Source organism: Pleurodeles waltl, chromosome 3_1 (assembly GCF_031143425.1).
Source record: "Pleurodeles waltl isolate 20211129_DDA chromosome 3_1, aPleWal1.hap1.20221129, whole genome shotgun sequence".
Taxonomy (NCBI): domain Eukaryota; kingdom Metazoa; phylum Chordata; class Amphibia; order Caudata; family Salamandridae; genus Pleurodeles; species Pleurodeles waltl.
In genome coordinates this window covers 1,042,797,831-1,042,823,721 of record NC_090440.1, presented here as the reverse complement: position 1 = coordinate 1,042,823,721, position 25,891 = coordinate 1,042,797,831, and the positions used below count along the sequence as shown (strand labels likewise).

At 42.6% G+C, this 25,891-nt stretch overlaps 1 protein-coding gene across 2 annotated transcripts in view; it reads right to left on the bottom strand.

Annotated features, from left to right (window-relative positions):
- MARCO (macrophage receptor with collagenous structure) overlaps nucleotides 1-25,891 on the bottom strand; it is a 202,095-nt gene that overhangs the window by 167,478 nt on the left and 8,726 nt on the right. For both annotated transcript variants that reach the window (XM_069224337.1, XM_069224338.1), the window contains exons 3-4: nucleotides 14,774-15,046; nucleotides 8,979-9,032 (exon numbers count right to left, since the gene is read on the bottom strand). In XM_069224337.1, the coding sequence (XP_069080438.1) occupies nucleotides 8,979-9,032; nucleotides 14,774-15,046 (327 nt within the window). The remainder of the gene's footprint in view (nucleotides 1-8,978; nucleotides 9,033-14,773; nucleotides 15,047-25,891) is intronic.

Below are 25,891 nucleotides of genomic sequence, written 5' to 3'. Positions count from 1 at the left end.
GTCCCCATATAAGATAAATTATCTGGATTGGGACGCGTTAATAATCACAGTGTTATTTTTATAAAATAGCCGAGAAATGGATCAGCTGCCATGCAAGCACTTCTCAGTAGCACAAGGTCTAACGCTCCCCAAATGCACAGACTCTTGATTTTCTCTCAGTCCCTTTGTCAACATTTGTCAGATTTTTTTCAGCTCAAAACTAAAAAAAAAAGCACTGGCATCAAAGTGATTGGTAAACTGGGCAAGTCTAAATATTTTGCCTTTTTCATGAAAACTCCTGAGGAGGTGGAAGAGTGGAGGCAGAGTCGTTTTTAAGGCATGGGCAAAGTGGGGAAAGGGTCTGGCCCCCTCCTCCCCGTGGAAGGTCGATTTTCTCAGTCTACTTCTGTTCTTACCCCTTTCGCCTTTTCTCTGCCTAACTCCCTATCTCACTCTGTCTCTGTTTGTTCAGGGTCATTTAAAGGACTTTTGCAGCTCATTGGAAGGGATATTTCTTTCTGTTTTTGTTTGAATGCATTTCAGAAACTTTAGCCCGTGTGTAAGAAAAGTGGTGCTGCATCCAATGCAGCGCCACTTTTCTTGCACTCCTTGGTACCCCCCTACCGCCACCATGGGTGCGCCATATTTAATATACGTCACATCATGGTGCAGGGTAGGGGCAATAGCCTCAAAATGTTTGATGCTATTGATGTACTGTCGAGGATTAGTGCCAAAAGTTTGGCGCTAATCCTGAAGAATACACTGGGGCCCATTGAAATCAATGGTATGTCCACTTTTAACACCTGTTCTGTGCCGGCATTAAACATAGCCACTAAAAATGGCACAGGGGAATTTCTTAGATTCCACTACACCATTTTTGTGGCTCCCCTAATGTGGGAATGCCCTCCTTTGCATACATTATGCCTGGTGCAGGCATAATAAGGTGCAAAGGATTACAAAGTTACAAAGTGGGTTACAAAGTGGCGCAATGCATGCATATGGCGCAGCACATTTTGGCCTCATTGATGCTAATGTGGACCAAAGAGGCAGTAGGCCCTCTTAGATCTTCTTCTTTGTTTGGCATAATGCAGGCCTGAATTAGCAAAATCTGGGTAAAACAATTTAAAGTCATTCCGAACAAGGGTCCCCAAAATGTATCTTGCCCAGGGACCAAAATTCCTTAAGACCGCACTGGGTGAAGGGGGTAATAGAAGGCCTGATTCACAATCGTAAACAGTTTATGTAAGTTTATGCTTTTTATTATTGACAACTGCATTTTAATATTACGTTCTCTGCAGTTGGAGCAGAGGACTCTCCTATATAGGAATATAAGAGAGGTCTATATTTGTATGTGCAGAGTTCTTCACCCCAACTGCAGTCTCCACGCACGTAAACTTACTATTAAAATGCAGCTTTGTGAATAGCGAAAAAGCTTAAACTTACACAAATGTGTACGTTTACCTTTGTGAATCAGGCCCAGAGTTCTGAACTAATGCCATTGGAGGTTTAAGATTTAGAATATAAATGATTATACCTTTAATTAAGGCATAATTGTCACCTAGTAAAATTCTAATTGTAACCTTTTAGGCAATGGGCCAGCTTGTTTAAAGTGAAAGTCTGACGTCAGGGCTATGAATATATAGACAATGAAGTAGAAGTGAAGATATAGACAAGTCAAAATAATTCTTAAAGGAGCAATTTTAAATTATGTGTTTAAGCAGCAGGTAATGCACAGAAGGTAGATCCTACCTGAAAGGAATCCAACTCTTCTACTTTTCAGCCTCAGCACAGTCACCTTGTCCCGATCCTGGGCACCACTTGACCTCACATACTGTAGCTCTCCAGAATAATCATATTGATAGAGCAGTATAGTAATTCAAGATGGCTAATACTGAGAAATTCAGGGGGGTAAAATAAAGATGAAGCAGATGTGGAAAAATAAAAATCGAGTAAAGGCATAAAAGTTCACGTTTTAGGATCATAAGTCTTCCTCCCTTTCTGTTGAATTTGAGATTGTGCCATCTCCACTGAGTTTCTCCTTTGCATTCCAAGTGTAGAAAGGAGATGAACTATGTATCCAAAGATGTGTTGGTATTTTCTTCTCCTTGTGAGGTACCTAGTGAGACTCATAAGCTTAGTTGAGATGAGAAAACTGCAGTTTTGCTCATTTAATTGCCTTTTAGAGTACAGAAGTGACCAGACTGCCTACTTACCAGTATGATTTGAAGATCAATGAGAACAAGAAAAATTCACAGGGATCTTGGGATGCATAACTGCATTTTACAGGTAAGAACTTGTTGGGTGAATAGGAAAACTGGAGACAAATGATGTCTTGTCTAATGTGCCTATAGTTTAGAACTTTCTAGATGTTCGTCAAGTGGATTTGTGCAAATATCTTGCTAGGTAGTGGACAGCAACATAAGCTAGACAACAGTTGAAAATAGTCATCTTAGACTCCTGAAATTGCCTTTCTGTTCACAAGGATGCAAAGCCAGGGAGTAACTCAGTAGTAGTTAGTAGTAGTCGCACCAAGCATATCACTGCAAATAATTCAAAGCTCAAGCACAGATATATAGATGACCAACCTGATGTTTGATATTAGTCAGTAAATAGAGGTTTTTCCTTTTGAGGAAGACGTGCTACCTTGGGACATGTGTAGCCGAGACATCAAAGTGATCACCAAACTGCTAATAGGCTATACAATGAAAAGAGGGTGAATATAACCAGGAGGTACAGCTGCACCCAACTAAATAATACCCATATTACCACTTATTTTTCCTGGCACAAATCCCACCTGCTTAGAGCAACAATAAAATGCCAGAAATGTGGGTAAAATAAATGGAGAATTAATTCTGCCTTGCTCAGCAGAGCACCTTCATTCAGCTGCCTTGCTGAGCAGTGCACCATCATTCAGTTGCTTTGTATCCTAGCTAAATCAAAAAGCTGAAAATGTCCCATTTGGTTCTTATGTGTACCTTTTGTGCCCACAAGACCACATCTCAATTTCCTCTGAGGGTCAAGCTCCATGTCTAACCCCCTCATTACCACAAAAGCTGGTTATGCAGTGTCGCTGGCACCTTTTAATGATGAGATATGCAAGCAAGGCACTAACAAAACCTAACTAACTAATCCAATCATGAGGCAATGGAAGGTTTTCTTGGCCTGTAGCTTTTATCTGCAAATTCTTAGAAGCAAGCCTTTTCCCCCCAAGAGACTGCTCTAAATATAGTGTTGGTTTAATGTAATCAGTAGGGATCGTTGCATAATGTAATCCCTAGGGACTATGACCAATTAGTGAATGTGAACACTTTTTTAGGAAGTGCACCCCGTTATGGATTTAAAATAATTGTGAGCAGCACAGTTTTTGTGGTCAGTTAGTGAATGTAAACAGTGAATATTTTATGTAATTTGGGCATTCCTTGTTCCAAGTGTATTGTCAATTTTATATATTTTTTAACCCCATTACTAACCTTCCCTGGTGCGGGCCATGACCATTGGCCCACACCAGGAAGGGCTTTACAAAATACCCTCAGGAGACACGGATGAGCTTCTGCGCCTCCCTCCGCCATCCTCCCACCCATCGATGACATCAGCACGCCTTGCCATGGACTGATGTCACAGTTTTCCCCATCGGAGGTTCATAGGAGCAGGTAATTTTGCTCTCCCCACTCCAGTGAGGAAAAAAAAGGCCAAAACGGCCTCTGCAAATGCCAGGGAGGCATCTATGTAAAGTAGAGAGTCTCTGTTTTCCATTGATGCCTTCCTGGGACCGTTTCCTGGCCAGTGCAGCGTGGCTGCTATCCATGGCCAGGAAACGGCCCTAGACCCCAGGGATCTTGTGTAAGTGGGTGCCCACCATGGGATAATATTTTTAGTGAATTATAAAAATGGCAGGTCAACCCTCTTGGCAAGGGGAGACCCCCTCATTTCTTTTAATACATGTGGTTTCACTTGGGGGTGCGATAGGCCCCCAGGGAAACCACATGAATTGAAAAAAAGTAATAGTGAGAGGGAGACTGACTATCTCTCTCTCTCTATATATATATATATATAAATATATATATATATATATAGAGAGAGAGAGAGAGAGAAAGTACGAGAGAGAGATCTCTCTCTCTCTCTCTATATATATATATAAACGTATGTGTACATATATGTATATCTATGTATATATGTATATGTGTTTATATATATATATATATATATGTGTGTGTGTGTGTGTGTGTATATATATATATCACTTTGTTTTTATAAATGTGTGGTTTTCCTGGGGGCATTGATCAACCCACAGGCCATATGTAAAACAAAGTGATATGTAGAGAGAGATAGTCTCTCTCTCTATATATACATGTATACACATATATATATACACATATACATATATATATATATATATATATATATATCAGCGGTCCTTGTCGGGCACAGGGGATGCCCAAAATATCAGCCCATAAAGCTCTTTGTTTATTCCAAAGAGAACCAGGACACCTCTGTGTACTGCTCCAAAATTTATTTACAGCAAATATTTGCATGCAAGTATGGATATCCCCAAATTCAGAGATGGTCGGCAAATAACCACTGCTTCTTAACGTCATATCTTGTGCCCATTTCAGAAATACATAGGTTTCCTTGATACCTATTTTTCACTCTTTATATTTTACCAAAAGAATTGCTGTATACCTGGTATACAATGAAAACCCATTGCAAGGTGCAGCTCATTTATTGGCTCTGGGTACCTTGGGTTCTTGATGAACCTACAATTCCTATATATCTCCAAAATAAGAAGGGTCCAGCAGACATAACAGTATATTGCTTTAAAAAATCTGCTATAGCTGGAAAAAGTAACAAATGAAAATGTAGACAGAAATGTCAGTTTTTTAACTCAATTTCAATATGTTCTTTATTTCAACTGTTACTTTCTATAGGATCTACACAAATGACCCCTTGCTAATTCAGAATTTTGTTTACATTCAGAAATGTTGAGCTGTCCAGGATCCACCATTGGTTTCACACCCATTTCTGTCACAAACTAGAAGGAGACTGAAAGCACAAAAATAGTAAAAATGGGGTATGTCCCAGTAAAATGCCAAAACTGTGTTGAAAGAATAGTTTTTCTGATTTGTCTGCCTGTTCCTGAAAGCTGGGAAGATGGTGATTTTAGCACCACAACCCTTCATTGATTTCATTTGCAGGGGGAAAAAAACAGATGTACTTCTTCCCATTTTTCCCAAACCCCACATTTTAGCTGTTGTTGGCTAATTTCTCGGTCTCTGCCAGGGGAACCCACAGCCTCTGGGTACCTTTAGAATCCCCAGGATGTTGAAAAAAAAAGACTCAAACTTTGGCTTGGATAGCTTTTGTGGACAAAATGTTATGGGAGGCCTAAGCACGAACTACCCCAAATAGCCAAAGAAAGGCCCAGCAACTAAAGGATTAATGCATTTGATTTATTTTGTTTCATTCTTATATTTGTTTATGATACATTCATGATATTTATGATACTTATATCTAATAATAATGGCTGCATAGTTAAGGTGTTTTAAATATTAGTCACTTTACACACAAAATAAAAACATTATGGCATGTTTGCAAGTGTGATAACTGTGTTGAACTGTGTTTAATCTCAAACTCTGCATGGGTCCTTAAGAGCTATGTCTTTAACTATTCCACCAAAATACACAGGAAAATCTTAATGCGAATTTTCTGGGGCCTTTCAATCCAGATATTTCTGCTCCATATCTTTCAACTAAGGCATGGCAGATCTGGCCAAGAAAAGATCAAAATGTTCTTATCACACAGGAGAAGGAGAATGCTCTGTGTGTTAGAAACATTTGCTTTTTGTATGTCAGAAACCACTTCCAGCTTAGTGGGATTGTGTCTGAAATACAACACACTGCTCACCGGGCTGTTTCCACAGTCATCTTCACATTGCAGTTTTACTGAAATTGTCCTGCTAATGTCTTGGGTAACTCTTCATTTGGTTTGATGGGCTCTGAGTATCTAGTGACCTAGCTTGTACGGAGTACTCACAATTCACGTTTGATATTTTGATGTATTTCCTGGTGCATCACGTTTTAGGCCAAGACCATGATACCAATTCATACTAATTCAACATTTGCTGTAATGACCTTCTGATGGACAGAGGAGAAATTTAAATAATTTGATATAAAAGGTGTGTGTGATGGGTAAGGAAATGTAGAGAAAGCAGACCTGGGAGGTAAACGTGACTTCGCCAGTGGAGCCTGCTGAGTTTTCTCACTCTGTGGTCTGCTTTGAAAGCTCTGCCAACTGCTGGTGGAGCTGAGTTTTCCAGTGTGTGCAGCACTCACCTGAAACTAGGTCATCACTGTGTGGGCTTGGCCTCTCTTAGTATTCTTCTCCAAGTAGCAACAGCTGAGCTTGAGCTCTTGCAGTGAATGCGTGTGCCTGTTTGGCTCGTAAAGAGCCGGTCTAAGAATCCCCAGGAAAGCTCTCAGGCTACAAGTGGGCTCCTTGTTATGCATCAAGCTCGACAGTCGAACACTGCCCCGTCCTCCTATGCTCAGACACATTTGCCCCAAATAAACAGTTAGGTGGAAATCCCTGAAAACGTGCATGATCTGGCTCTGAGGTAACTCATCTGAAGTTGGAGGGAAAGTGCCTGTGCATGTCCCCCGCCCTGTGAGAGATGGTGATGGCAGAGCTGGTGGCTCATGTAAATGTAATGAGGCAATGATGCATGCAATGTGCTGTCTTCTGATTCTGGGTAAGGAAAGAGATTACTTTACACATGTCCACTTTGTGTTCTCCAATCTCTAACCTTCTGCCTGGTGTGTACTTTTCCCTCATCAAGCTCTGATGACTCATGCTTTTTTGTTATGCTTAAGGTTGCATTATTTTGCAGGTTATAGGTGCTGTAAATTAGTTTTCAAATTCAGGATACAGAGGTGCAATCAGCTCAAACACAGTGTTATGTTCTCTAAGTGAGTGCCTGCCTGGCAGTGTGTTACTCGCTATTAATAAATAACAGGTCATTCATTCCTCGGGAGTCAGGATTTTTCTATCAGTGATCTCAGTCAACCCCCTCCAACATCACATTGTCTCGCCTGAAATGGATCTGTGTCCAGGGAATCAAAGCCCTCCTCTATGCAGTCACTCTATGTATAATGCTTCCTTTCTATGGGCAGAGTTGTCAATATTGCAGCAGGTGCAATAGCACCGAGGCCCAAGGACCTGAGGCACTCTAGGATTTAAGGAGCCCTCTGTATCCACATTATGGCTGTATTTCAGCACCTAAATGAGGACATTACGACCAGTGGCATTTTCAGCTTTCATTAGGGCTTGTGCCACTTTCAAGACGCCACTACCATACTAGTGGCATGGGGTAGGGGACCTTGGAAGAGGGTTCCTGCTTCCAGCTGCTGTGGAAATGGGATGTCAGCCGAGGGTGAGCTAGCTCAGTGAGACACACCCCTCAACAAGCACACACCGACCAGGAAGGAGCAGTCAGGTCTCAATGCCACCCTGTCTGCAGATTGATACCTCTGGATGTGTCTTACAGTTGAATATGCCTTTTTGCCACACCCTCTGAAAGTTACCAGTGCTGATGCTGTAGTAAAACTAACCAAAAACCTGTCTCCGGGTGTCTGCTTTCTAGTTACACCATGTGCAGACTGTTACCTGCCTCGCCCTTTCAGTGCACTCCTGAAAGGGTGGCACTACAAAGCACTATACAAATAAATAAAAGCCAGTAGGTGGCACTGGAGAGCACATACGAGGTTCCCTCCAGTGTCCTGAGGTGTGAGGGGTGGGTAGGTTGAGGTGTAAGGGGTGGGCGGGTCAAGGTGTGAGGGGGTAAATGGGTTGATCGTGACACTGCAGGAATAATTCAGAAATAGTTTCTCCCAGTTTTATGTGGTACAGCCGCCAGGGCTCTGACTTCCCGTACACCATTGTCCATGTGAGAAAAGGGTTTTATAGTCAGAGATGTGTGTTGGGAGGGATCACCCACTATTTGCTTGCCTTCAACCTGAGCAACAAAGAGGCCTTTGTCTCTGATGGCCACATCTCTGGTTGAGGGGTGTGGGCAGAGCAGCTCCCCAGAATGGATGGGGGTCTCATCTCTGCGAGAAGAGCACAAGGCATTTCAAGGACTGGAAATAGCTGATGTTTGAAAGCACACATGATTTATTGTGACATTGTGGGGTGATAAGGGGGTGGGCTATTCTTAAATAGGGAGGATCTGCAGAAGCTCTGGCTGGTTCCCCGGCACTGGGGTCATCACAGTCCCCTGCCCTTGGCTGTAAAATGAGTAGCTTATGGGTCAGGTTTCCACAGAAGATGCCCTGTAGCACTGGCAGTAAATCATTCATTTGCTAGCGGAAAGGCTTGGGGGCTTAGCGACAGTTTGTCTGTTATAGAAAGCTGAATGCCTTGAAGCCTTTCATCTAAGTATGATAATATAAGGTCTGTTGAGTGCATTTCTGTACAGCGCACCAGGAGTCACATTTAGATGCTCCCACGCTTAAATTAGTCAGAACGAGAGAGCTCAGGCCTGAGGAGTTTAAGGGGTCTGTTCTAGATCATACACTGTTTTCATAAGAGGAAGGCGGAGTAAGATCCACTTTGGTTTGAGCTTCAGTGGACACAAGATGATGACCAGGGCACGGCTGCAATCACTCACCAGGGGAGTCCCACACGTGCGAGAAAAGAATGCGCATGCACACATGGAAAATATTTCCTTCCCTTGTCTTAGGGAGAGAAAAAAAACAGAGACATTTTATGAAGGCACTGACCCGCCAAAAAAGACCTGGAGAGTAGACTAAGAGAGGACTTGGAGTTACAACTCCACCCACTCATAGAACTCTGCAGATAAACGCTGTTTTTCAACAACTCCATGGAATTCCACAAAGTGAAAATCCGCAAGCTCCACCCAGGAGTAAAAGAGAGCAATAGAGATATGCAAATACAGTAAGGCATGGGGGAAGGGGGAACTTACTTGTGAGAAGAATCTTTCTTACCTTGAGGGCCTGAATGACCAGGATCACCTTTGCTTCCTTTTAATCCAGGAGGTCCTGAAATTAAGTATGCAAAGTATTTTAATTGTTGTATTGCTTCATACTTTTCCTGACCAAGGCCATAGTTCTAGAAAATATTGTTATTTCAGTTTCAGCTATTTTCTTCACCAATTTTGTGCCTACCTCTAATATTGCATTACCCATTTTGTTCAAATCAAACCAGTCTCATTCAATTTTCTTTAAGAATCATTGCTTTCTACTGCAGTGCTTTTTAAGTTCAAGATAATGCTTAGACCTACTAATTTTCCTGCACCAGTCACCGCAATATCCATATGTAGCTTATAGGTTTTACTCTTTCCACTTTTCAAAGTGCATTCTCAGTACAAGAACCCACACTTGCAATGGATCACCAGGTAGAATGTCATTGTAAGAGCAGCTCAATGCTTGTGCAGACATTATGAGCACTGGTGGGTGCAGGCAAAGGTGTTTTGAGGATGTGTTCAATGAGTGCCATGCACTGCCATTGCGCTATGGAAGAGCTGTGGAACAGGATGTTACTTCTGTATCTTTCACAAGTATTATTCTGTGCAGGGTGACACTGCGGCTACCTAAAGGAGGTTCCCTTTTCTTGGGCAATCAAAAAGGGAGCCAAACAGATTTTGTCAGCATGCATTTCTTGACAGGCTGCAACACCTGTGATCACCTGCAAACAACACTTGACAACTTTGTTTTTTTTTATTTAATGGATCCTTCTCAGGATCTAGTACAAAAGTTATAAGAAATGAACTTTGAAAATTCATCACTAGGCAGAACTTGGTATTGCAGTATATAGACATCCTAGTTATCTCCTCAAGAACCATGCGCTATTATACGAACCCCAGTTACATCAAGATTATTTTCTGATTCTCCTAGAGTAGATTATACCTTCACCCTACACAGATTAGTTAAAATCAACCCAATGCAGGCTACTTAAGTAATTACCTTACCAGGTCATCATTGGCTTGAGCAACCCCATTAGCAGCAAACTCAGAGGGTTGTTTACAGTCTTACAATATTATTCTATCAACATTTAACATGATGTTTTAATGTTTTGATTTGAATACTCAACTAAAGAAGCCTTATTAGATATTCAGCAGCTGCATCTACCTGTGCTGAAACAACTGAAACAACTCAGGCTGCATTGATTAGATATGGTTTGAAGGAACAAATTACAATTATGGACAAGTTGATATGACCACAGTGCCCTGCTTCATTTTATAAACTTGTTTATTTAGCACTATTATTTAACTCAGAACACATGAAACACAAATGGAAAAGACGAAGTCCTGAGGAAGTAATTCCAATTTATTTTTTGAGTTCCATTGTTTATGGATCTGTGGTTTCAATGTGTCCACTGTCTCTAGAACCTATGAAGGTTTGAACAGTATCAAGCCTTTTGATTGAGAAAGAGCGCAAACATAAGTCTGGTTTATATCTGAGGTTTGGTGATGCTGCACTTATAATTCAGGCCTCTCTTAAATGGCCTTTGAGGAATGCTAATAATTTCACTCCTCCAATGAGTAGAAAACAGGAGTGTGCTAGCTCCCTTATATAAGATATTGTATTACCAATGGCTATACCATGTGTTCCTCTTACTAACTGTTATGAGAATTGCAGCAACATTTGTTGTATAGTAGCACCTGTTGGAGTATTTATTTATCAGAAATAGGCCTAAAAAAAAACTAAGGAAGCTCTTGATTAGACATGGTTATGGCTGAAAGTTAACTCTGGGTCCAATTCAAGAGATCCAATACACATATCTTTTGGTCATCATGACAAGGTGGCGTTTTTGGCAGTTTTAACTCTCCTAATTATGGTGCTATTTTTAGAATTCCTTGTTTCAAGAGTCATAATTCATGGGTCATTTTGTATAACCAAGCACTATCTTCATTATCACAGCATTGTCATGAACATTTCTACGAAGCTGGGAGTTATTTGTTACTGATTGATGAGATGAGAGATACCACATCCAATTTGATAGCAGTCCCATTGCCCTACCATGCTTTTGTTCACCTTTTCCTAAGCTTGAAGTTTGTTCACTTTATCCATATAGGAAACATGTTTCTGCCATACTCACTGAACCTAGTTCTATTATTCTTCTTTAACAAATGTATGCTTAACTGAGAAAGGTTTACTTACAGGCAAATTTACATATTGAGGTAATTGTGCCATCTTCATCACCTGCTGGAACACCTTTTTTGTATCTAACAAAGAACATGAGCTTTGACTTTGCATTTATCACAGAGGCAACATAAGATCCTAATCAAAGATAAATACACTTTGGGCCATATTTATACTCCGTTTGCGCCGAAATTGCGTCGTTTTTTTTGACGCAATTTCGACGCAAAACTAACGCCAACTAACGCCATATTTATACTATGGCGTTAGAGGCGAATAGCGCCAAAGTTCCCGGAATGTGCGTCATTTTTTAGCGTGAACCCCTTCCTTGCGTTAATGATATGCAAGGGAGGCGTTCCCGTCTAAAAAATGACTCCCAGGCCTTTACGTGGTATTTATACTCCCGGGCAAAAGCGACGCCCGGGAGTGGGCGTGGCTAAAAACGGCGCATTTGCGCCGCTTTTTAACGCCTGGGTCAGGCATGGCGTTAAGGGACAAGTGGGCTCAAAATGAGCCCAGAGTGCCCTCCCCTGCCCCCAGGGACCCCCCCTGCCACCCTTGCCCACCCCAGGAGGACACCCAAGGCTGGAGGGACCCACCCCAGGGACATTCAGGTAAGTTCAGGTAAGTTTTTTTTTTTTTTTTTTAATAATATTTTGTGGCATAGGGGGGCCTGATTTGTGCCCCCCTACATGCCACTATGCCCAATGACCATGCCCAGGGGACAGAAGTCCCCTGGGCATGGCCATTGGGCAAGGGGGCATGACTCCTATCTTTACAATGATAGGAGTCATGTTGATGGGGGATGGGCGTCGTTAAAAAATGGCGCAAGTCGGGTTAAGACGATTTTTTCGACGTAACCTGACTTGCCCCATTTTAAGACGCCCATGCGCCATTTTCCCCCTACGCCGGCGCTGTCTGGTCTACGTGGTTTTTTCCCACGCAAACCAGGCAGCGCCGGTCTGATTGCGCCGTCTAACGCCATTCCATAAATACGGCGCCCGCATGGCGCTTCAGAATGGCGTTAGACGGCGCAAAACTTTTTGACGCTAAACTGCGTTAGCGCAGTTTAGCGTCAAAAAGTATAAATATGGGCCTTTGCCTCTTATGAAGGACATCTTGGAGTCAGTCTATAAAGCACAAGTCTTTTCTACGCTTGGTTTATGAGAAACTTATCATGTGCTTAGAATAAAAATTCTCTAACGTCTTAAATCAGAAAGTATTCTTTTCTTGGGATTATATTTTTGCTGTTTTCAAGGAGGTTTGTGGAACATTGGGAAAATGTTGGTGTTGACAAATTATTTGCCCTGTAAACCTGAAAAGTGTGAGTTTGAGGAGGAAGAAGTTGAATATCTTGGATTTCAATTGAATTCCTCTGACCTTCCTATGTATTCAATAACGGCATCAGTTATTCTGAATTGGCCTTCTCTTAGACATACTAATAAGACTCAATGTTTCCTTGGATTAACAATCTTTTATCTTTGAGTCATCAATAATTGTGCAGAGATAATGTGTAACATCAATCTAATTCTAAAAAAGAACCATATGAAGAATGGTTTTTACTGGGAGAATCAGAGAAAGAGCATACAGTTGTTGGTTCAAAATCAACTTAGTTAAAGCAGTTTTACTGAAAAACCAGGCAGACAAAATGCAAGAAAACCCTATCTTTTATCTCTCTAATGAGGGTGTCATTTCTGAATGGAGACCTTTTTGATGGACCCTAGAGAGCCAGTTGAAATTTGAAGTGATTATCAGAATTTGAAGTACTTGACAAATATCCAGCTCAGGAATAGCAGTTAAGCTTTGTGGGCATTTTTCTTTTGCACAGTATGATTTTACTATCACTTATATTCCTAGCTCAAAGAATGTGTTAGAGGGTCCCTTGTCTCTTCAATATTCATAGTCATCACACACTTATGAGCAGCTTGTAATTCCTCCTAAATCTATTGTTAGGATAGGTCAGTCGTTTTTTAAACAATTGGAAGATGGCACTAGAACAGATAGGTCAGAAAGAGTTAGAAGAGCTTGACATAAAGACTCAGTTAGTTCCACAAAATGAACTATATTTCTGTGGGCCCACTAAGGAATTATAATTGAATATTATGAAGATGTGTTATTAATCAGCTATGTCTTGACAGAGATACCACTACTTTGGATTTTTTTATATAATCTTTCTGTTTGTCAACTGTTCATTCTGAAGTCCAGTAATAATTTCTTGTTTGTCTTGTTTGTGCCCCACATTAGTCCTTGCACTCCAAGCCTAAGGGAAATTACCTTTACGGAAGCTCTAGCACCCTTACTGCTGATTTCTACATCTTTCGATAATAGACCTTTCACCTTTAGAAATTTACTCTATCTATTGGTGATACCAGACATTTTCAAATATAACTTTATTTTAATCCATGTTTAAATTAGCAATAGCTGATGAAGTGCCCCAATGCTTTCCGGCTGTTAATTTCTGAATGCGTTGACTACCTCATGCCACCATTTCTGTTTGAGGTACCAAATACTTGTCATGAAGTGGGAAAGCTGTAGTTGAAAAATATGTATCTTCTGGTTATCATCCATGGTGTAAACAGAGTGAATAAATCAAGATTTGAAGGGCTATGTAAGTTGACACTTAAATGCAACTGAAGAAATGTGGGACTCATAGTGCTATTAAATTGTCACCTTTCTTTTGTGTGCAAGGATGTTATTCAAAGGTTATTCCATCTTCCCCTCATATTGATCATTTGAATCCAGTAGCTACTGATTACTTAAATTATGGAAGCACAGACAACTTTTTCAAGAACGTTTACATTATTTTAAAGTCAAGATGAAGGGATATGTTGATAACTCAAGACCACATTCTGTTTCCTTTTCACTTGAAATGTGGCCCATTTGTGATAACTCATCAGATCAATTCAGTGTTTATTTTTGTTTGAGGTTACCTCATACATAAAAGGCTCATTCCATTTTTTATTCATCTCAATTAAAGCCATATGTTCAGGATCCTTACGATTGGCTTGGATCTGAACCTCACCAATTATGGTACAAGAATATTGTGATTATGAGGTTCACAAAATATGTTATCTGTGATGAGTCAAGGTCAGCTTCAATTGTTGATCCATTTGTAGGATTATCCTTCTTGTGTAAGCCTGGTAAATGCGTCTTCTATTCATGTTTATCAACTAGTTTTCAGTTTCTTTCAATTGCACCCTGATAAAGCCAGAGCTTTGAAAGGAGGCAGACTGTTACATCTGTACAGGCAGTTGTGTTGTGCCTCCCATATTCAGATTCCTTTGACAAGCACTACTTCCCTGCTTGTGCACACAATAATGCCTTACATTATTCGAGATTTATAAAGCGACACAGGGCCACACAAGGTTGCCCAAGTGGCTTCATAAATCTGACATTTCATTTGTGTTGCTGTTGCACTTTGCAACGTGGTGCAAGAGCAACGCAAATGAAATGTGAGAGGGACTCATAAATATACCCCTAAGTATTTTAGTAATTTTACATTTGAGATAGAGGGATAAAACAATATTGAACATGGGTAAGACAAAATAAATTAACTAATGTCAATGATACTTTTGCAAACATCTGGATTCGATGACACTGGTAAACAACAATTTTATTGAACATCCAAATAAAAGATTTACCTGGAGTCAAGGTGAAGTTGTCCATTTTCATGAGTACATTATCACATTTTGCAGTCACAATCTTGACATTTTTTTCTAAACCTTTGATCTTTTGAACATCTTCCCATCCAGTAATGCGCGTGGTACCATTTAGCTGCTGGGATAAGTCTTTCAAATATTCAAGAAGGATTTGTGCTTCTATGGGGTCTTCGTCCATTGATGGGGAGCGGCTTCCAGTGAGAGTTAGGGCTCCTGTTTGTGGATTACTTTGTATCATGCCTTGCAGATGGAACACTAGGAACAAATTTAATTGCACAAAGATTACAAAAGTTGATCCCTTCCAAATCTAGTCGATCCTACCACTTGGTCAGAATAAAGTCAAACAGTGGTATGAAGATTGCGTACAACAAATAAACCACCAGACATTTTTCAATGATTAAACACTGAAAACAACATCCTCTGCAAAATCTATACGATGACACATAAATGTATTTTTAATTGCATTACATTTCCAAAATCAGTGAAAGTAAGCAACATTTAAGACTATTTTGCAAGGCACCTGTTTACAATAAAACATACTGTATTTTGTAAATGCAGATGTGTAAAGTGTAATACTTCTTACTATTGTTAAGTGCAAAGCGATTATATTATAAATAGGTAAATAAACAAAATAAAGAATATGTAAATAAGCTAAATGATAAACTAATACATTACCTTTAATATGTGAGACAGAAGCCAGCAGATTCTCACATTAGTTGCACTATAGTATATTGATAACCAATAGCTGAAATGTTGTAATAAATGTGTTCATCTTTGTCTCTAGGTGCACTTGGTCCAAATAACATGTTTTTTGCACAACAGTTCTTTTCATCAGCATGGTCAAAATGTGTTTATTATTAGCATAATTTCCACTTTGAACAGTGTAAGAATATTGAAAATCAGTGAAGAGTTCCGTGTTCGTTTGAATCACTGAAGTGCAATACAGGGCCACCCAGATCAATGCCAGATTTCAGGTTATCCCGTGAAGTAAATTAAGAAGTATGTAGTCAGTGGTTGGCTTGTAAATCTGGCCTGGCCAAGCCTCTCCTGGGCCAACACTTGGTCCAGCTAATATAGAATCACAAGGCCACTGATGGAAAGCCTTTACTGGATAACAGAACATCCAATTCATCACGGACATAGCTATCATTGATGCAGCAGGCGAAGTGGCACCAGAGTTCAAATCCCAGATGAGCCCATTGTACCTTTTTAATTGTTGTATGTATTACCCCAAATCAGTCAAATGGGCCATTATCCTTGCTTGCACCAGAGTCAAAGAGATCCTTGCTATGATACTGCAATTCACATGTACATCGAAATATTTGAACCCATATAACGCAAGCTGTTAGATAGGAGAGCCGAGAGGCAAGGCACTAGGGATGTGTAGGAGTGTATAAGGATCGGAGACACAACCCATAAACAACAGGTGCCCAGTGGTGTGTCCAGTATGTAACCCCCACCTTAGTTTTCGGTGTTATTATGCTCCGCACCCACCTACTTATAAAACCCCTTCTGTTATGTTTTTTTTTTCTTCCTATACAAATCCCGAGAATAATTCTCGACATTCTACACTGTCTCACTGAATATATTTGTTTTAATCTCTGGCATCATCCAGTTTCTTTTTTCCTCTTGCATTGCACATACCAGTTTCTCGCCCTCAGCTTCCCGGTTTTGTTTTGTCTGGTAAGCACTACAAAACAAGTGATCCCCTTGAGAGAAAAACAAAGGTATCTAAAATCCAGGGCATGCGAGTGGTCTGCACTGCATGCTCTAAGGATTCTTAAAACCAAAAGTACGACCTATTCACTTTTATTAAAGTTATATCTGTTCTTTTGAGGCAATACACTTATCATATTCTGTCGAAGCATCCTCCCCTCATTGTAAGAGTAAGGAGCGAATGCCTCACCGTACTCAAACCGTGACTCCAGTGACTTGTTCATGGGCATATAGTCAGGGCCGGCTTTACGACTGGTGGCGCCCTGTGCGACACTTTATTGTGGCGCCCCCCCACCCCATGACCTCCTCCTCGGTTTCACTCACTACCACCCAGCAAATGTGCCTCATCTCTCAATCGCTCCCCTTTCACATACATTCATGTGTTTTAAAAGCACTTGTAAAGGCTGGCTTTACTAATCCACTCAGCTAGCCACACAGAATATAGGGGCATATTTAAGAGCCCCTGATGCCATACTAATGCAACATTAGCGTACATTTTTTATGCTAATGTGCGCTAGAAGGCCAAAAACGCCATCTTCACAAAGTTGCGTAATGCATGCATTGCACCACTTTGTATCCCTCTGTGCTACATTATGCGTTAAAAGGAGGCTTCTGTTGGTTACAATGGGCCTCTGGGTGCTTTGCTGGATTAGCATCAACATTTTTATGCTAATCCTGCACAGCGCCAGACTAGCGTAAAAAATTCTGACACTAGTCCCCTAACTACCGCCATGTTGCGCCATATTTTAAATACAGCGCACACATGGTGGCGTTAGGGGAGCACTAAGGGGTGCAAGAAAAGTGGTTCAGCACTGTGTGCAGCACCTATTTTTTCAAATATGCCCTATAGGGCAGTGCTTAATTTGTACATAAAAAGGTCCCAGTGCCCAAAGCACTCCCCTTATGCATGCAGCTGCTGCAATTAAATGTGTGAACAAGAAATACAGAGGCAGCGTAATCCTGAAGCCGTCTCGGCCCTCTTCAATCCATTTTCATGCACTCCCTGCCCCTTCAGCTCACTCTTGCGGATTACTGCTTTTTCCCATTGTGATGCTTTTTAATTTTTCTCTTCCTCCGTCTGTCCCATATGTGTCTTTTTCTTGCAGTAAATCCTTGAGGCAGAAAAATAAGCACCCGCCCTCAAAAATAAGTGCTGGTGCTCCGTACTGGAAACAGCAAGCACAAAATAAGCACTGCCATGGGGGCATATTTAAGAGCCCCTAGTGCCATTTGCCTCATATTTTTTTTACACTAATGTGACTTTAGAAGGACAAAAGCACTGCACCATATTTACAAAGAGGCGCAATGCATGCAATGCTCCACTTTGTAACCCTTTGCGCTACATTATGCCTGTGCCATTCCCCTGTTAGGGGACCAAAAAAATTACGCAAAGAAATTTGTCAGATTTCTTTGCGTAATTTTTTTCGGGCACTTTTAACGCCTGCTCAGAGCCGGCATTAAAAGGAGACTTCCATTGGGTACAATGGGTCTCTGGGTACTTTGCAAGATTAGCGGCAAAATTTTTGCAGCTAATTCTGCAAAGCGCCGGACTAGCGTAAAATATTCTGACGCTAGACCCCTAACTACCACCATGGTGCACCGTATTTTAAATATGACACACACATGGTGGCGTTATGGGGGCGCTAATGGGTGCAGCACTACTTTTCTTAAATATGCCCCATTGTTCTGTTTTCGCAGCAGGCATATTAATCCTCTATGCTACACTATGTTGAGTCAAAGCTGCCACTAGGCAAAACTCCCATTTCTCTCTCTAGCAGGAACTTTAATCACAAGAGGTATCTTGACATTTTAATTGTTTTAAGAAGGCTAAACGCACAAGGAACTTTTCAGCAGGTGCTTTTAAATTGCAAGTTTCAGAAGTTATTTCTAAACACCGCGCCTCCCTGAGGTCAGTGCCCAGTGCGGTCGCACTGCTCGCATCGCCCAAAATCCGGCCCTGCATACAGTAACATCTTTCATGGATGGGAGATAGCTTTGAAAAGCAAGCACTGGCAGGTTAAAAGGTCTCGCTTTAATTTACTAACATCTACACGTTTTAGCTCATAAAAGACAGACCTTTTCGCTTTGCTAATGCTAGATTTTCCAATATTGGCGAGAATGTTCAGTTTACTGAGATTACTTATATTTTGCTGTTTGGTCATTCTTTTCCTCCAGCAACAAGGCCTTTTATGTTATGTATTGCAATTTGGCACCATTTTGTGGCCATTGTGGTGGCACTAGTAGTCACATGTGTAAAATTATCTCAGTATAGCTCCACTCCTAGATGGCGCTATGCATATTATATGCATTGCAAGCACAGCCTCTCCTGAAGGAAAGACTCCGCGTACATAAGAAATTGTCTCTGATGGTCACACACACACTGAGGTTCCATGTAAACACTAACATTCTGCCTTCCAGAGATACTGATCTGGCTGCAGACAATGGCTCACATGCCTGTTTGCTAGCTGTTTTATTCCATTTACCTTTACAATGTTATTAATGAGATGGAAGTGTACAGTCTTGTTTGCGGTATGTCAATGAATGCATATGATGTAACTGCCTATGTACCACATGTTGTGTGTGTGTGTGTGTGTGTGTGTGTGTGTAAAAGAAAGCTTGCTCCTCTTCTACGCTGGTGCTGTAAGCTGCTGTGAAACAAATATTTATATATTCTTTTCTTTATACAATGTTTGACTGAGATAAAGTATTTATTGTGTTATGATTCAGTGCACTTTAGAGCTGTACAATTGCTCCTCATTTATTGCACTCCATAAGAGGTGGAATGATTCACCGAACAGCCTTATCATGAGGTGAGTAGGACCTCCTCTGGGAGGAGCCACAACCCACTCTATGTGTATTTTAATGGAGCCAAGGCACACTCTATGTATATTTTGGAAAACTGTGTTTTGGACCTAGCACTTTTTGCAGGGTTATCCCCAAACTTTTTGCCTTCCTCCTCCTGTTTTTTTGACCCTCTTTTGTTGGCCTTAGGACTCTGGGCACTTCATCACTGCTGAACAGTGCTAGAGTACATGTGAACCTTTAAACTTGGTATGATTGGCTTACACCTGCTTGGCACATTTAGGGCCGTATTTATACTCCGTTTGCGCCGAATTTGCGTCGTTTTTTTCGATGCAAATTCGACGCTAAACTAACGCCAACTAACGCCATATTTATACTATGGCGTTAGAGGCGTATAGCGCCAAAGTTCCCGGAATGTGCGTCATTTTTTAGCGTGAACCCCTTCCTTGCGTTAATGATATGCAAGGGAGGCGTTCCCGTCTAAAAAATGACTCCCAGGCCTTTACGTGGTATTTATACTCCCGGGCAAAAGAGACGCCCAGGAGTGGGCGTGGCTAAAAACGGCGCATTTGCGCCGCTTTTTAACGCCTGGGTCAGGCATGGCGTTAAGGGACAAGTGGGCTCAAAATGAGCCCAGAGTGCCCTCCCCTGCCCCCAGGGACCCCCCCTGCCACCCTTGCCCACCCCAGGAGGACACCCAAGGACGGAGGGACCCATCCCATGGACATTAAGGTAAGTTCAGGTAAGTATTTTTTTTTTTTTTTTTGTGGCATAGGGGGGCCTGATTTGTGCCCCCCTACATGCCACTATGCCCAATGACCATGCCCAGGGGACAGAAGTCCCCTGGGCATGGCCATTGGGCAAGGGGGCATGACTCCTATCTTTACAATGATAGGAGTCATGTTGATGGGGGATGGGCGTCGAAAATAAATGGCGCAAGTCGGGTTACGATGATTTTTTCGACGTAACCTGACTTGCCCCATTTTAAGACGCCCATGCGCCATTTTCCCCCTACGCCGGCGCTGCCTGGTGTACGTGGTTTTTCTCGCGCACACCAGGCAGCGCCGGTCTGCTTGCGCCGGCTAACGCCATTCAATAAATACGGCGCCCGCATGGCGCTTCAGAATGGCGTTAGCCGGCGCAAAACTTTTTGACGCTAAACTGCGTTAGCGCAGTTTAGCGTCAAAAAGTATAAATATGGGCCTTAATTTACTTATAAGTCCCTTGTACAGTGGTATCCCATATACCCAGGGCCTTTAAATTAAATGCTACTAGTGGGCAGGCAGCGCATCTTGGGCCTCCCACAGAAGTAGCCTTTCAAATCTGTCTCAGGCAGGAAACCGTCTTTACAAAGCGATTTATACACTGCAGTGCCTTTACCACACATTTATTACCACACAATATTTTACCACATATAAGTCTTTGTCACACATGCTTTTGCCATGCATTTAAGGTAAGTATGGGGGGCCTACCCCCAAAACAGAAAATTTAAATATATATGTATAAGCCTACATATATTTAAACTTACCTTACAAATACGTACCTTAGTTATCCTAATGATGTGCAGTAATGACATGCAAGGTTAAAGCATATGTGTACTAAAGAATTGTGGGATTAAAAATGCATTGTAAAGGCATACAATGCTTTTATCTGTGTTGTTCCATCATGCAACCTCTCAGGCTTGACACTGCAGGGCCTGTGTGTGCAGTTTACTGCCACATGGACTTTAAATTTAAAGTTACTTGCCAAGCCTGAAACTCCCCTTTTACCACATATGGGTGAACCCTAAGGTAGGCCTTAGGTAGCCCTATGTCCAGGGTGAGGTGTAAATAAAAAGTTGGACATGTGCTTTCCCTGTGTGACATGTCCTATTTAACAACAAATTAATCTTTATTTCGGCCAATTTGGCCATAAAAGATGTACACAAAAAAACACACATGTAAACATGTAGAACCATCAAGGAAAAGTAAACAGGGAACACATCAGATAAAAGACCATACAATTAAAAATAAAAACTTAAAATTAGATAGGAGCCTGCAACTTTAAAATACGGGTACGAATATGCCAAACATTGGTAAGAAATTTGGCTAGTGCAAACACAATTGGACCTGAAACATCAGTTTTTAAAATTCTGTACACCGGAAGGAACTCCCTAAAACCAAGGTTTCTAATAAGTGGTAGGAGCCAATATTTCCTGGCGGCCTTGTAAGTTGGACAAAACAAGACCACATGCAGATCGCTTTCCTCTGCTCCCACACATGTCGGACATAGCTTGGTAGATGGCAGTGTTGACCAGGAGCAGGTGTAAGATCGCAGAGGCAATGTGCCATATCTCCATTGGAGAAATAGCTTCCTGGCCAGCACAGGAGACATAGCATCCAGAACCCTCTCCAGGCGGTATGAGTCCTTGCTTTGCGCGAATACATATGTTAATGACCCCTCATTCTTGCAGTCTAGGGCCATAACTAATTTCTGCTCGTGGTAAGCACTGACCAAAGCTCTTCGTGAGATCCTTAGTGAGGCGTTAGCTGGATCTGACCACAGGTCAGGGAGGCCCAATCCCATACAGGACTTTTTTATATATTTTATCCACGGGATCTGTAGAGCTTTAGGGTGGGTTAAAAACTCCCTCAGTTCCGCCCTATAAGAAGATAGTTCTTCGGTGCTCCATAGCCTTCTCCAGAAGACTATGGGTCTGAGACCTAATTCATCTGCTATTGGTCTCAGACCCAGATCCATCCTCAGGGGGAGGAGCGGAGTACTGGACGGGAGTGCTACTATCTGTCTAATGAAGTTGTTCTCAGTTATAGACAAACTGCAGGAAGCTGTGTGACCCCACAGTTCCGCCCCGTACATCAGAGCTCCTCTTGCCTGTGCCTTATATATCTGGATAAGCGGCCCCAGCGGTCGATATGTGGAGCTTCTCATCAACCGAGCAATGCCGCCAGTGGTCTGCACTAATTTAAGATTAACCCTAGTCTGGTGAGTTCCCCAGGACATGGTTTCATTCAACGTTACACCTAGATATTCAAAGGTGGAGACTCTCTCTAAACGTGAAGCTCCCAGTAAGGGGTTCGGGCGTGATCTTGGGGTTGGGTTCATAACCATAAACTTGGTTTTGTTAGCATTGATTTCTGTGCAAAAAGCCACAAAAGAATCAAGGATCCTCTGTATCCCCATAGGGGTTTTGGACAGCAGCAGGGTGTCATCTGCAAACATGATTGCAGGCACCCTGCTGCCATTCAATTTTGGGGCATCAGTGTATTCAGTTCCATTGAGATGGGCGATTACCCCATTGACGAAGAGGCAGAACAGGGTCGGTGCCAATACACAGCCCTGTCTAACCCCCCTGTCAACGGGGAATCTGTCCGTTAATTCCCCGTGTTTCCCGCACCTGACCCGGGCATAGTTATTATGGTGCAATCTCTTTAAAATTATCAGGATGTCTGGGGGGACCCCCATCTCAGCCAGAGCACTCCAGAGTTTCCCTCTGGGCACGAGGTCGAACGCAGCCCTCAGGTCCACAAATATAGTGTATAAACTACCCCCTTCCAATATTGCTGCCCTCCAATAGATAAGGTTTAGACGAAAAACCTGGTCCACTGTAGAAACTCCCTTTCTAAATCCCGCCTGATACGGACTGAGGGCACCCGTTTCTTCCACCCAGTCCTGAAGCCGATTCAGCAGTATCCTGCCAAACAGCTTCTGTGACACGTCAATTAGACTGATTGGTCTGTAGTTGGCTGGGAGCAGGGGCGAGCCCTTTTTAAGTATAGGAACCACCTCTGCCCCCAGCCAAGTACTCGGAATTTCCATGCCACACAAAACTCCATTAAACACTGCAGCCAGATAGGGGGCCCAAACACCGGGCTCCTGCTTGAACAGGTCCCCGGGCAGGCCGTCCAATCCTGGCGCCTTTCCTGCTTTAAGTCCCATTAGTGCTACCTTCACCTCCCCCACTGTTATCAAATCCCCGCCATACTCTACCAGTCCAGTACCGAAATCAATCTTAGTTTCTCCCTGCTCGGAACTGTAGAGAGACTGGAAGTGTGCCTGCCACACCCCTGCTGCAATATTTGGTTCTATTGCCGAATGGAGGTTCCCCGACCCCCCGTTTACTACTCTCCAAAACATTCGGTGGTCTCTCGTTGCGAGGGAAGTGGTAAGCTCCTCCCACTGGTTCTCCTCCCATTCGGTTTTAGCATGGATGACCAGTTTTTTATAAGCCCGTCTGCTTTCTCGCAGCTCCTCTCTATCTGTTCCCTCCTTGATGCATCTGAGGAGTTCTCCCTTTGCCTTCCTACAGACTGCATTGTACCATAAGGAGTTATGTTGTTGGATCCTCTTCTGATTCTGGACCCTGGTAAAAAGCTCAGAGGCCGCTCCCTTTATAAGGTCCTCATGAGCCTGATATAATTTCTCATGGTGGACTATATTGCCCACATCGTTGGCTAGCTCTCCCACTTTTTCCAAAATGGGGATTAAACCAGCGTAGAGCTTCGAAAGTTTCACTTGGCTCGTAGCTAGTTTATCCCACCTGATTCTTCTCCTGTTATTGTCTAATAGTAGTTCAGGTTTGGACTCCCCCATGGTTGTTATGGAGGCCTTTGGCCCAGGATGGCTAAGATCGAGTTCAAGGGCGTTATGGTCACTATCCAGTCTCTCCACCACCCTAAAGTCCAGGATAGAAGACCAGTTCACTATCTGTACAAGAGCATAGTCCAAGCGGGACTCTCTTCCCACTCTGTTGTACGTGGTTTTGCTTGGTACATCAGACTTAATACGTCCATTGCAGGCTCTAATTCCATGCTTTAAGGTGAGAGCAGTAATCTGCAAAGCCACAGGCGTCCATGCCTTTGGGGAAGGTGCTACAACAGAGGGTACTGACCACCTGAACTCTTCTTCCGTGGGAAATCCCTCTACGAGACCGACCAACGGCTCGAAATGGGAATTTAAATCCCCTCCCACTATGTAAGGGATATCTCTTGGCATTTCCGCTAAATATACTGAAAGCTCCTCTATAGTGGGGGATTCACACGAAGCTCCCACTGGCCTGGAGTAAATATTTATCAGGGCAAGTTTCGCTAGGTTCGGCCAGGCTAATAAAACCACTAGGATATCATCTGATGGCACCGGTAGGCGTGAAGCCTGACATCCTAAGTGGGAAGCCACCCAAGTTGTGAGTCCACCAGAGGGGAGGCCCTTACCCTCCCACCTAGCCGAGATGGAAAATGACTCGTAACCTTGATGGTTGTAATCTTCCCTTGCCCAAGTCTCTTGGAACATGCAAACATCCCCGGACTCAATGTAAGTTATCCAATCTTGGGTGCCCAGTTTGCTGGCTAAACCAGCCACATTCCACCAAATTAGTCTCATGTGCGCTGGAGAAGCCACAGAACAGATTGCGGGGATGGAGTGGGGGGAAGAGCCAGTACCAAAGCCAGAAACTACACCAATTGCTCTAGCAGGGTCATTTTCAGAAGTGGATTCAGCCGGATCAGGCAGTTTACTGGGACCATTATCCAAGGTCACAGGATTTGAGTTCGGGTTTGGGGGCAGTCAGTCCACACCATCCAGACCATTCAGGCAGTTAAAACGATTGTGGTCCAAAAAGGTAGTCTCCAAAGGTCGATAAACTGGACGTGGAGCATATCCCCTGTATCTAGATCTTCGATCCACCCTTGTCCAATTACCTTGTGACAAGTCATGGTGCAAGCGAATGGGAGGGAAAAAGAAAGAAACTGGCAAAGTCTGTATGGTAGAATCCAGTGATCTATTTGACCCAGCACAAATGTATAGTACTGTTCCAGGGTCTCGAAAAGACACAATGATACAGTCCCCTGCTATTGATTTCCCCGACTTCCCCAACCATGGTACCCTTCTTACCATAATGATCTCATTGTTGAGGTGAGCTGGAAGAGGTCTGTTCCAATTTAGCCATTTAATGGTTTTCCTCTTGAGTGAGTGATAGTTCTCATTTTCACCCAATTCTAAAGAGGGAACACCAGCCAACACCACCATGAGGCTGTTAGCCTCTGGTGGTAAGTCGGGTCCTCGTGGTCTAGGGGCAGGCTTACCAGGGAGTATACATTGGAGTGCTGGGCCATCTGTTTCTGATGGTAGGATGTTAGAGTTAGTAGGTAAAATTGGAACTGGGATAGCCATAAGTGGCTGTAAAAGAGGGGCGGCAGTGGTGCCCAAGGGAGGCCCCGTGTGGATCGGTGGGTTTTGTATATTGGGGAAGGTTCCTATTGGTAGATTGGACTCAGTGGTTCTACTCTGTTTGTTGTCCAAAATTTTCAGGGTGGTTAAGGTTGCCTCCAGAGTGGTCAGCCTGAATTCTATTTTCTGCAAGCTCTCGCTAATGGGCAACAAGAGTGATCTAATTAAAGATTCAATGCTCCCCAAAGAGCTACCGGGAAGTAATGTGTTGAGTGGGCTCTTCCCTTTGTCGCTAATGGAAGCAGTGGTAATAATATTGGTACCCTTGGGGAGAGTAACCTTCTGCACATTAACTAAAGGCCTGTCCAACATAGGTACGGACTTGAGTGACTTTCCAAAATCAGAGTGGGGGATCTTTTT